The sequence below is a fragment of the Cynocephalus volans genome, chromosome 13 (genome assembly GCF_027409185.1).
Source record: "Cynocephalus volans isolate mCynVol1 chromosome 13, mCynVol1.pri, whole genome shotgun sequence".
NCBI classification, from domain to species: Eukaryota; Metazoa; Chordata; class Mammalia; order Dermoptera; family Cynocephalidae; genus Cynocephalus; species Cynocephalus volans.
The window spans coordinates 95,143,616-95,156,086 of record NC_084472.1 but is presented as its reverse complement, the minus strand read 5'-3'; the positions used below and the strand labels follow the sequence as shown (position 1 = coordinate 95,156,086).

Sequence of the window (12,471 nt, the reverse complement as noted above, 5' to 3'; positions counted from 1 at the left end):
AAATATGAGTATATTCAAAAGATTTTGTCCCCCTTAGGTTCCGTTCTTACCATTTTTGCCAGCGTTCAGCATCCTGGTGAACATTTACTTGATGATTCAGTTGAGTGCAGACACTTGGATCAGATTTAGCATTTGGATGGCACTTGGTAGGTTTTTGATGTATTTTTGATGTATTCGTGTTCTGAACTTGGCCTCCGTCTTTCCTGTTTCATGCACTGTGACTAGAGAAGTGCACCGTCTCCCCCTTCCTATAAACAAAGGCTTTTATCAGTTTCCTCCTTTCCCAATTCTTGGAACATCTGAGTGCTTGCTTGTCCAGATGCTTTCAGATACATCTTTTTATTTGAATCTCCCAGTAACCCTGAAGAACCACATACGCTCTATTTTTTCCAACTTACAGGTAAGAAAAATGAAGCCCAGAAAAAGCCATTTCATATCAACCCAAAACTCCCAACCAGTTTTCTAAAATATAACTAAAACACAGCAAAATGCCTATATATAAGTAATTATCTTGTGAGGATACTTAAAACATTGCCTGCTCATCCCCACCTAATCAGGCTTTTAAGAAACAGTTGCTTTGTACACAGTTAATTGGCCTCTTGTGACAGTGACATGTGTAAGGCACGCCCACGTCCCCTTTATTAACATGGGGCATGCTTCCCAAAATATCTGACCATGACTCTGATAATGCACCGCTTGTATTTAGGTGTGATTTGCGACTTTACCCTACCTATTATTTTGTTTAATGTATGGAGTTTTGAGAATATAAATATAATTTTTTTTCCCACACAAACATTGTATGAAAAACATTTGTGGAGAGAGAGATACACTTTAAAGTTTGGGTGTTGAAAATGAAGGGGCGCGTTCTACTGGGAAAACGTTTATCAAGGAGACCCTCTGTGAGGTATCTCGTGTTTGCATCCCTTTCTTCTAAAGTAGCACTGAAAGGGAAGGGAAAAAACCTTAAAGTTCTACATTAAATTTTTCATATTAAAACAGTCATTTCCAGACACACATAAAACATTGCTTTTTCTTTTTCCCTCCCCCAAAAGGTCTCCTGATTTACTTTGCTTATGGCATCAGACACAGCCTGGAAGGTAATCCGAGGGATGCAGAAGATGAAGATGCTTATTCAGATACCATTAATGCAGCAACAGAAGAAAAATCTGTTATTCAAGCAAGTGACCGTCAACAAGGAAATCTCACTTTACCTTTCCTATTCCACGAAAAGACAAGCGAATGTTAATACTTGCAGAGCAGTGCTGGTCCACAGTCTTAACTTACACATCCTACATTGAGTAAACCATGACGGGATGTCATCCTCACACTAGGTTGTCACAGGTTTGCTGCATACATAGTTCACCCTAACTTCTACCTACTCATCTGGACAGCATCTCTTCAGCTGGTGAATTATGTGTCCAGGAAACCTCCAGAGCTCTCTCCTTAGTGTTGAATATCCCCAAAATGGTGGGAGTATGTGTTTGTACATCTATATATGTTTGGGAACATGAATGTTAAAAGTTAGTTGGTGTTTTACTATTAATGTGTTACATTTCCCAGTGTTGTCATTAGTGGGTGGTGTAGGCCACACATGCTGAGATAAGAGGTAAATCACTGAACAGAAAAGTGTTTCTGTGTGCCCAGTGCAGTTGGGGAAATAATGGTTGCTTTTCCTTATTAGGCTTCATCAATGCCAATTTAGAACATGCTGAAGATGCAGCTACCCCTTATGGTGTCTATCACTGGTTAGGTATAAGAGCAGGGGATGAGGAACGAGTCTTTTCTATAAGTGGTAAATGCCAGCAGTGGGTTTAGTGCAGCTTTCTTTTCTATGAGGTATGGCAGTTTGCTAAAACTTTTGCCAGTAGGAGTGTTTCCTTCTGCTGCACTACCTAGGGCTTTCCAAGTCACCACATGATCCATCCCTTTGACCTCCTATCTGTGAGAGCAGTGGTCCTTAAATATGATGTCTTCACCTGCTGTGAATGACATACCCCTGCAACCCAGTGAGGGGCTTGAAAGAGGTACTGTGATCTACCTGGGACCTTTTAAACTAGAAAAAGAAGGTGGTCCTCACAGCCAGAAAGCTTGTGTAAGTGGCAATGATGGGGATATGTTTGAAGATCAGAGAGTTAGGCATATGCTTGGGTAAGTAGACACCAAGCATCTTTTCTTAAAATGTCATTTAAATTAAGCCAATAGACTCTCCCAGATCACACAACTGGTGGAATGATTCATACTTCTTTCTATTACTTAATAACTAATCACAATTCAGTTTTTTAACCTTATCAGGCACAGAATTCACTCCTTTGTTTCTATTATTTTTTCCTGTCCTGGATATGAGGGGCTACAGTAGCAAATTCTGTCTTTACTGCATGCAAATTCTATCTTTATTGTATCCAAAAGATGAAGGGATAGAAGAAGATAAAATTCTCCTATTCTGATATTAGAATGACTTGCAGATATTAAAGGGCGTTTGGCCTGGTTTAAGGGATTCAGATCTGATTTGCCTCTGATGTTTCTTTTAAAGATATTTTTCTTCCCCCTGCCCTGATCCTATAAATTGTTTAGCACTTTTTGTTCCATTTGCTTTTAAATGACCATGCTAAGCCTGTTAATAGAATCTCTAGTATTCTACAATAATCTATCAATGATTGAGGAGTAAAATATTTTAGTTAACATGATTATTTAAAATTTTAAGCTGAAAAATAAACCAAATTGAACTAAAGTTATATAAACACAGCAACCTTTGTGTATGAGTAAGTAAATTTATATATGTAAGATTCTCTAATGCTGTATTTTACTTTATGGGGTTCTTTAATAGTGGACTGACTATTTATCTACACTGGTTTGCTTCTCATTAATTATTTTTTATACAAATGATTAAATAGTTTATTCGATGATAGACGCTTATATGTGGGTGAATTCCCAGGATATCATGATGAATGTTACCAAGCTGCTTGTTGACCTGCGTAATCCAAAGGCAAGGAAAATATGTTTTCTGACAGTTCTTTCAAGAGATCAGTTATTTTATTGATGCCATTAAAAAGCAAGTTGCCATCATTTTGTATAACCAACAGTTTATTGTGATTAAATATCAAATAAACAGGTAGAAAGCTTGGGTTTCTGGCTACTAGTGCTGTAGCAACTGTTACAGAGAACTCATTACTGACATTCCACGATTTCCAGGGTGCACATGGTAAAATCTGAAGCCCAGAATTCTTTCAAGCTGCATGTTTTACTGGAAAAGAGGAGTTAAATAAGCAAGGGATAAAATATTTTTGTGAAGGCTTAGGCATGATCATAAGTCCTTGCTGTTGTAGCAGTACGCTGAGAACTTCTTTTATTCTGTAATCAATCTAGAATAGGCCCTTCAGACAGAAACATGAGCAATTTCATATGTGAATATTTAGATCTTATACTGTAACAAAATCAAGAAATTTGTTTAGAACATGTTAGTCAGCTAAGACTACTAGGCCTACTGTGTTCAATAAGGAGCAGAATTTAGTTAAAAATTATTTTTTCACATTGAAACTTTACAAACACAAATGTCTATGAAAAAATGCTTTGTAATGACTGTTTTTTTTCTGTGAAGACTCGATTTGTGTGGTTGTATGTATATAAACACATTTACTTATGTTTGTATGTGTATATATATATGTGTGTGCATATGTGTTCATGTATTTCAAGTGTCAGTGTATAAGTAAGTTGGGTTTATGATGGGTTTTGGATATGATATTTTTATGTGTATAAAAACCCAACACATGGAGAAAAATTAATATTTTATATTGCTTACAATATATATGCTTACAATTTTTAGGTTTTGAACTATTTTAAAATATACAGTTTTATATGTATATTTTCTATACATAGATACTTTAAGAAATATTTATAATATGAAATCACTAAACTCTAGTACATTATAACAGGTGCTTTATAATCTGACATGGAGTAGGGCTAGGGGACATTAGGGTATTCCTGTTTACTTGTTTCTGTTGTACCTTTCCTGACATGTCTGTCCTGGTATGTGTTTATTAGTAAAAACCAATACTACCAGCTCTTCTGCCACCTCTGTTCCTACATTTGAATTCATAATCTTTTGAACAAAGCGTTGTTTTTACTTTTTGAGGATTACCAAAATGTTTTGTATAAATTTGACTAGTAATCAACCAAACTTATATGAAGTCCTCTCCAGAAATTAAAGGTACATATACACATTCTTTTAATTGTGATCGAGTCAAAGCAGCTTAAGTTACTTTTCTTTTTTACCCTAGGAAATATGCCATCAACGTTGTCAGTGAGAGCTTTTCCTAATAGCACCTTTTATACTCTTAAAAAGAGAGAATGATTTGTGAATTACCATGTAAAGGCAATGCCAACCTCACATTTAAGAAGGTACCAATGCAGACTCAAGTTTAAAAACTATGAGAAAGACATATTAAAACCTTTGATATATATTAAAATGCCAGCTTAATCACATCTTTCTCAGAGATGAACATTAAGAAAACTAAGATCAAAACATCATTTGAGAGATACATATTAAAGAAAAACTAACAGATACAATTTCCGCAGGACTTTAAAGGATTGGGTTTAGAGTGTGCGTCATGAATTAATTATTAAAGGTCACATGATTAGTGGATGGGGTGATGGCAAGGGAAATTAACTGTCCTTTTTGCTAGTGCCGAAACAGTGCCTTCTTTCTACATATTCTATTTTATAACATTCTCTAACATGTCGTTAAATATCAAGGGAAAGTACTGAAGTTCGTATAGTTGGTAATGCCAGCAAAGGCCAATTTTTAATCATGTAGATGTGAATATAAGGTTGCTTGACTTAGTTGTTTAACTGAGATTTTTTTTTTTTCTTGTAATAATTTAAACACTTTAAAATAGCTTTCTGGTTTCTGAATTTTGAGAGGTCTGATCTGTTATTGTTATGGTTGTTGGTTTGGTTGTTGGTTTTTTGCAGTATTCATTGTTTATATGTATACAGTTTAGTCTTATTGATTTCAAATGTGTTTTGTTAGGGCTCAACCCAATTATTAATGCTATTTGCTGGGAGCAGTATACTTAGCTTTTATTCACCATGCCTGAAGCCACCTTCACAATCTCTAGGCCTTAAAGAGTCTTCCCTGATCACTGACAGCCTCATGGAGATCAGGGCTGGTTCCAGACCAGAACCTCAGGCTGGTTCCAGAGTCAGGCAGCCTGCAAAGTGTGAGCATCTGTAGCTGCCCCTGTTGGGTGGGGTCTTAGAATGACAGAGTAGGATATGAAGTGAAAGACTTCAAATGAAAGTAAGGTAATTTGGGGTCCTTAATTTCAGTTCCAAATATGTCATGAGTATATCAAGATGAATAAGGACCAAGGAAACTCTATGGTTCATGGAAGGGGTGGCTACTTCCTGGAACCTGCACAGTGGGGCCTGGCCTGCTGCAATCCCTGCACATGCACTGCCAACCTTGCAGTACAAAGTGCACGGCTAAGACCCAGTTGATAGAGCTTTGTATTGCCAATAGAATGGGTTTCTCTGGCCCACGCCTGGTTGGGGGGCTCTTCATCTCTGGTGTCCACTGGGATGCCAATTGTTTGATTGCTTTATTCTATTCTCTTTGTACTTAATAGAGATTGTTGATAGGGCCCAAAACCCTACAGAAATACTTTGTCTGTAAAAACCAACAAAGCCATCGGACTTGAGTGAATGTAAGGATTTTTTGTTTAGTAAGTAATTTTAAACTTAAATGTTTTTTATGATAATCAGTGTTCCTTTTTACTTATAAAGTTGGATTATTTTTTAGAATTTGTAATAAATAAAAGCTATTGCTGCTTTACCATTGTAAAATATGCTTTCTTATGTGACCATGTATTTTTAAAATAAATTTTAATATGACTTATAATAATGTAGTATGCATATGTACCGCACATAACAAAAACATACATTTTATACTTATCTAATTTAAAGTCCTTTTTTATTTGGGAACCTTTAAAGCTCAGAAATATAGTACGATTGATGTTGAAACAGTTATGTTGTTAAGAATCCTCACTTGGCAGCCGAGGGCCTACTGTATGACTACCACGTCCTGTAAGATAAAATATGTCTTCACATATCCTCTGTCCTCATGGCACATTCCAAAAACTTTCAGTTGCTCCTGAGGCATGGGGATCACACATCTGAGATCCAAACACTTCAACTGCCATGTAATGGACCCGTCACTGGCATAGCTTTGATCAGCAAGAAGCTCCTCGGTGTTCTTCCCACCAAATCATAGCCTTTAATAATTGGTGGTCAGTTATGTATAACTTAGATTTTTTCAGTATAGCAGATAAATATTTACCAACTTTAATTCTTTTTACCCTCTGATAGAGAGGGAGAAGATAAAGAGCTTTTTACCATTATTCTAAGTTACTTAAAATTACAATTCTCTTGAACTAGCTTGTTAATTTTGAAATGTCTGTGTATATGGGTAGTTCCTGTTGATTCTAGTAAATTGGAGGGAACACACTGGATTTAAAAAAACTTTAATATCAATTTAGCCAGCACTGAAAACCAAGCTAAATAGCAAAGTAATTGCCCAGTAGGAGCCTAAAACAAATATCTGGTTGTTGGCTTGATGCGGATTGCTGCTAGGTTTTGGTGCCCCACCTCTGCTCTGGCACCATAGGATCACATGAAGCAATAATTCCCCAGGAGCTGTGTCTGGGCTGTGGATTTAGCCAGGAACCCCTGGGAATAGGAACACGATACAGAAGGCTACAAATAGGCTTCCTTTTGGGCTAAGGGCTCAAAGTCCATTGTCTGCTAAGAGATTGTGCTGAGAAGTCTCCATCTGTGTGGAAAGAGTGATTCATTTCATAAAATATCTCAAAATATTCTCAAAGAGATACAGAAATAACTCCCATTATCACACTATCTCAACTTGTCTTTTAAAGTAGGTCCAAGTGTGGGTGACACTATCTAGAAAGAAACAGCTCAATACTGATTTACTTATGTGGGCTTTTTTAGTAACAGATTGGTAGCCACCTCTTAAATACTTTTAGGTACTAAGGTTGGAGCAGTCAACAGGAAGAGGGGCACAAGACAGACTGCACTACCCAGGAGTAGTACACAGTCCAGGGTGGGCCCAAGTCTCCATGGTGGGAAGCAAGCCAATTTCTGGGCTTTGGGTCACTTGATCCATAAAAACTACAGCATTGTCATGGTTCGAGATTCTGGCCCCTGGATCACACTCAGCTCTCTCACTCTTTCATCCCTGATTTTTACTTCTCCCTCTGCTGCTCTCCTCTTCCTTCTCCAACTCTCCATTTGTAAGGCCAATGCAAGGAGCTGCTGCCCTCGTCCCTCAGAGAAAGAAGAGCTGTTCAGATAATACTGTGCCCTCCCAAGTGTGATAGCAGTTCCCTGGGTACTGTATTTTCCAGGTGTTTCTGTGTTTTCAGCTTCATCTCTTCCCACATACAGAAGCAGCTGATTGAAGTGGGGCACGGACCCCCTTGTTTGTTTCATCCTCGGTCCACACTGTGCTGCTTGGGGTCGGGGATCAGTGGATTATGAACACTAAAGGCTAATCTAAGAGTGAGATAGAGAACAGATAGGCAACAGCTAATACAGAAACAAAGAGTGGGTGTAGCAGGTAATATGATCATTCATCTAAAAACTCAAGAGATCAACTGAAAATGATTTAGAGGAAAATTATTTAAACTAGAAGAGGGTCCATCAGGGTGACCAGATACAAACTAAACATACAAAAATTCATCAGGCCTTAGGAAACCAGGCTTCAAGTTGTATTTGATTTAGATCTGCGAGACAATGCTTATTTTAATTGGCCGACATTACAGCAATTGTTGGAGAGAAAGAATGGAAAAAATCAACATAAACAGAGATTCTAATAATAAAATTCTTTCTCACCCTAGAGATGAAGCACGTGGGTTTTTAAAGTGAAATAAAACCCTCTAAAAATACAGCTTTGGCAGTTTTATTTTTCAAATTCAAAGTTATCCTGAGATCGCCTTATTCAAGAATAATAAGCCTTGTGATTAAGCAGCAACATGTCTTGGAAAGCTCCTATACTTCTTGTAACTCCTACTCCTGTCCTAATACAGACCCCTGTGCTAGCCACAGACTTGTGGCTTAAACAATAGAAATGTATTTTCTCCCAGTTCTGGAGGCTAGAAGTCTGAGATCAAGATGTCGGCAGAACTGGTTTCTTCTTAGGCCTCTGTTCTTGGCTTTTATATGTCTTTCTCCCTGTGTCTTCACATGGTCTCCTCCCTGTGCCTATATTGGTGTCGAAATTTCCTCTTCTTAAAAGGACACCAGACATATTGGATTAGGACCCACCCTCATGACTTCATTTAAATTTAATTACTCTAAAGATCCTGTCTCCAAATACAGTCACATTCTGGGATGTTGAGGTTTAGGACTTCAAATATGAATTTTGTGGGGGACAAAATTCAGTGCATAACACAAACCTAGGATAAGTTTAGATATCCAGATTTAGCTAAAATGTATGTGATGTAGAAGAGGCTTGGGAAAATAGAATTCCAAAATAGTTTTTTTATATTGCAATTACATGATCTGTGTTTATGCAATTTTTAGATAAATGAGGCTGTTAGTATTGTTGATAAAAAGGGACAGGTAAGTAGGAGTCTTTCCTTTTACTTTTGTTCTAAAACAAAATGACTGGTTATTTAGTAAAGAAGAAATATGAAACAAAACAAAGTCCAAAACATGTGAAATGTCTGAGTTAATCGTAATAATGGTTTATGAAGGGTAAAATTATTTTTAAAATGTGATTAAGTTTACTATAATTAAAAGAAAATTATTTCTAAGTCTTTCTAAAGATTGAGTTTGGATATTTAAAAGACACGGATGCAAAACTAAATTTCCCCCATATTAGAACAGTGTTTTCTTGAAGTACAGATCTGCTCTTAGGAAAATTACAAGCAATTTTGATTTTTCTCTAAAGACATCTGTAATCAGATTCATGGAAAAGACTATGACAAGTACTCTTAAACACAGGTTTCAAATAACTTTAAGATCAATGGACAAGATAAAAGTTTTTCAGAACTCTAATAAATCTGATGGGTTTATAAAACTGCTAATTAAGATCAAGCAAAGCAAACATTAATTATGTAAAGTTAAGTAACTGATAAAGATAATGTTTTGTAACTTTCGTTGTTGGTTCTTTACTTAAACGTTTTGTTTTCCAGATTTAAGGAAACTTTTTCTCTTAAGCTATCTATAACTTACAGCAATTTGGTAAAACATACTTTTATGAACAAAGGTAGAAACATTTGCTTTTGTTCCCTATTTGATTCCTCCAAAATTTGAAAACTGTGAGTATCCTTATGACATTGATTTTTATGACAATGTGGTTATTTGCAAAAGTTCAATAAGAATTTGCTCTTTCTTTAAAAGAGGATACAACTGGAACCATTGGCTATAAAATTGCATGTCTCTTTTAAGTTCCTGAACCCATTTCATGTTGCTCTATTTGGCCTAACTACTGTTTCATCTTTCCCCCTGACATTGGACAATGGACCTCAGAATAAGCTTCCCAGCACCAAGGAATATAAAACGCTTAGCACAGTCCTGATGCCACATAGTAAGCACTGTAAAATGTTCATTGTCATTGTCACCATTGTCTAGTGAATATTTTTCTACATCTGTACACTTACATAAACTAACTCATGGTGCTTCCTATGTGCTGGGCATTTTGGCACCATTCTAAGTATTTTATACATGTTAATTCATTTAATGTATTAATTTGTTTAATCCTCAAAACAAGTATATGAGATAGCATTACCCTCACTTTAGAGATGGGGAAACTGAGACACAGAGAAATTAAGTAACTTGCCCAAGATCACACAACTACTAACTAGTAAATTCAAATCCAGTCTGTGGTCTTAACATTGTACTACCCCCTGCTTTTATGTCAGCTTCACTGAGGCAAAATTCACCCAGGTCAGGGTAAGGAAACAGACAGCCCAATTAAATGGGCAAAAGATCTGAAGACACTTCACAAAGAAGATATATGGATGACAAATAAGCATATGAAAGGATACTCACCATCATGTCATCAGGAAATTGCACATTAAAATGAGGTACCACTACACCAGGACCTGGTGGCAGAAGGCAAACTTTAATGAGACACATTTCCTGCCCTTGAACTCATAGGATAGTGCAAGAGTAAAGCATGAACAGGTAAACAGGTAAAGTCTGAATTTTGTTTTATATGTTATGACAGAGGTATTCACACTGAAGTGCTTTGCCTAACCAGGAGGAAGGAGGTAAGGTCTGAGCTAAATTTTGTAGGATGAGTGAGAGCAGCGATTGGGATGAGGCGAGAGGGTGGGCAGGTGGTGAAATGGGGGAGGGGACTATTGGGGGCAGAGGGGACAACAGGCACAGTGGATGCAGATGGTGGCGGGGGTGCAGAAGGTGCGAGTGGGTGGGCACTGGGAGTGTGCTGTCGTGAGGTGTGGAGGGCAGGATGAGGAGTGATCACCCAGGCAGGAAGCTGGAGAAACAAGCAGGGGCCGAGAACTCCAGAATATGAGCCCTGGGGAGAGCCTTCGAAGGGATTCAATAGGGCGAGATATTTTGGAGTTTCATTGGAAGATAGATCTAGTTTCTGAGGAAAGAATGGGTTGAGGTGCAAGAGGGAGAGACAGGGAGACCAATGAGGCTGTGACAGCACTCGGTGAGAGAGGACAATAGCCTGAGCCAGGGCGGAGAAGCTGGATGTGATGGCAAAAGAGGGTGGACTCGGTGCCCACCCAGCAGGTAGAGCTGGCAGGACCTAGCGACTGTGTGGGGTGAGGCAGAGGAGGAGTCTGGACTGAACCCCCGTCTCCAACACAGCATGGGAAAGGCTAGTCAACTCATGCGGTCAGAAGTTTGGAAAAGGGTCTCAGAAACGGGGCAGCCCGGGCAGATGTAGCCCGTCCTGTGAGCGCTCCTGGAGGTCTTTGCCCAGAACTCTGCCGAGAATGTGACACGCTGCATCGAGTGCTCTAAGTGCCTGTCTCCTGGCTGGTGTCCAGTCTGCATATCCATGACATGCAAGCATGGAGGAAACGCCTGTTGAAATAATAGTCAAGTCCAGTTCCCTCCCTTTATAAATGAGACTCCAAATCCAGAAGATGAAGAGAGTTGAGAAAAGAGCTGAGAGCTCGTGGCAGTAAAGACCCGAACCTTGGTCTTTATTCCCAGGCAAAGCCAGGGTTAGAGCTGGCAGCACAGTGTGGAATTCGTGGTTCCCCCTGCACGAGGTGGCTGAGAAGCACTGGCTCATCACACACCGCAGCACTTGTTCGCTTGGGTGTTGAGGCAGCAAGTCCCCTTCCTGGGATCTCGAACTGAGTTCTCTTTAATAGTAATGTTGGGCGCTAAGGTCACAATGCGAGTGGCTGGAAGCCGAGGCCCCGCTTCTCGCCTGGGGGACACACCGACCTCCCTGCACGCTGCTTTGACCGTGTGAGTCGGGAGCTCAGAACCTCGGGGGGCTCCTCGCAGAGGAGCACACGACTGTCCAAATCCTCGGCCCACCACAGCCTCGCGCCCCGCAGGCCCAGCCTCTCTGTCCCGTCTGATTTCCCACTTTCCTCCCACGATGCCTCCACCCGCCCCACCTGGCCCGCAGGTGCAGGGCTGGGTGCACCGTCCATCCCTGGCAAGAACAACTGAGGGCAAATGGCCTTGCTAACGAGTGCAGGTGAAAGACAACAGGGAATGAGCAGAAATATTTACCGGGCCTTTTTTACAGGCCACTAAGGCCCTACCTGAGCAAGTGAAACGAACGCAGGTGACATTTGAACAATTATGGTGAACTATATACCCCATCAGTACCCGCAGAATTACGCTGGGCCTTCCTGAACTTGGTAAACTTGGTAAAAACAAACAAAAAACCCCACCACGCCGAGCGCTGGGGACAAATCAAGGGTTGACTGTCATTGACATTTCGCCCTGAGCCGTCCCCCGCCCGCGCTTGGAAACTGCGCTGCTCACCACGCTTCCGCCAGGGGGCAGCAGAGGTCACATTACACAGGGAATTAAAAAAAAAGAAAAAACCAACTTTTTCCCCCAAACTGTGTTCCTCCGCATGAAACCGAACACTCCAGCCGTGGCGTCCCGGGCGCCCGCCCCGCCCCGCCCTGCGCAGCCCGCCGCGCGCCTGCGACCCGCGGTCCCCGGCACCTGCCCCCGCCCGCGTCCCCGAAGATGAGGGTTTGGCTGCTGCTTGGTCTTCTGCTGGTGCACGAGGCGCTGGAGGCTGGTGAGTGACTCGGGGCTGCCCGGCCTGTGCCCTGACTTGAGCCCCGGACCTCAGCCCCCTTCTTCCGCCCGCCAGCGACTCCCCTGACTTTCGACCTTTCGTGGCTGTGCCCGCGCGCCACTCCCTGCTCGTGCCCCTGCCCGCTCCTCGTAGGCAGAGCCACTCTTCACCTCCCCGGGGAGCCCTCTGGAAAG

At 40.5% G+C, this 12,471-nt stretch overlaps 2 protein-coding genes across 2 annotated transcripts in view; both read left to right on the top strand.

Moving 5' to 3' along the window:
• Nucleotides 1-5,853, top strand: part of SLC7A2 (solute carrier family 7 member 2) — a 65,965-nt gene extending 60,112 nt beyond the window's left edge. The window contains exons 11-12 of the mRNA XM_063076836.1: nt 38-146; nt 1,053-5,853. Coding sequence (XP_062932906.1) covers nt 38-146; nt 1,053-1,246 — 303 coding nt within the window. The 3' untranslated portion in view covers nt 1,247-5,853. The remainder of the gene's footprint in view (nt 1-37; nt 147-1,052) is intronic.
• A 6,344-nt stretch (nt 5,854-12,197) lies between these two features.
• PDGFRL (platelet derived growth factor receptor like) overlaps nt 12,198-12,471 on the top strand; it is a 40,757-nt gene continuing 40,483 nt past the window's right edge. The window contains exon 1 of the mRNA XM_063077366.1: nt 12,198-12,277. Coding sequence (XP_062933436.1) covers nt 12,223-12,277 — 55 coding nt within the window. The 5' untranslated portion in view covers nt 12,198-12,222. The remainder of the gene's footprint in view (nt 12,278-12,471) is intronic.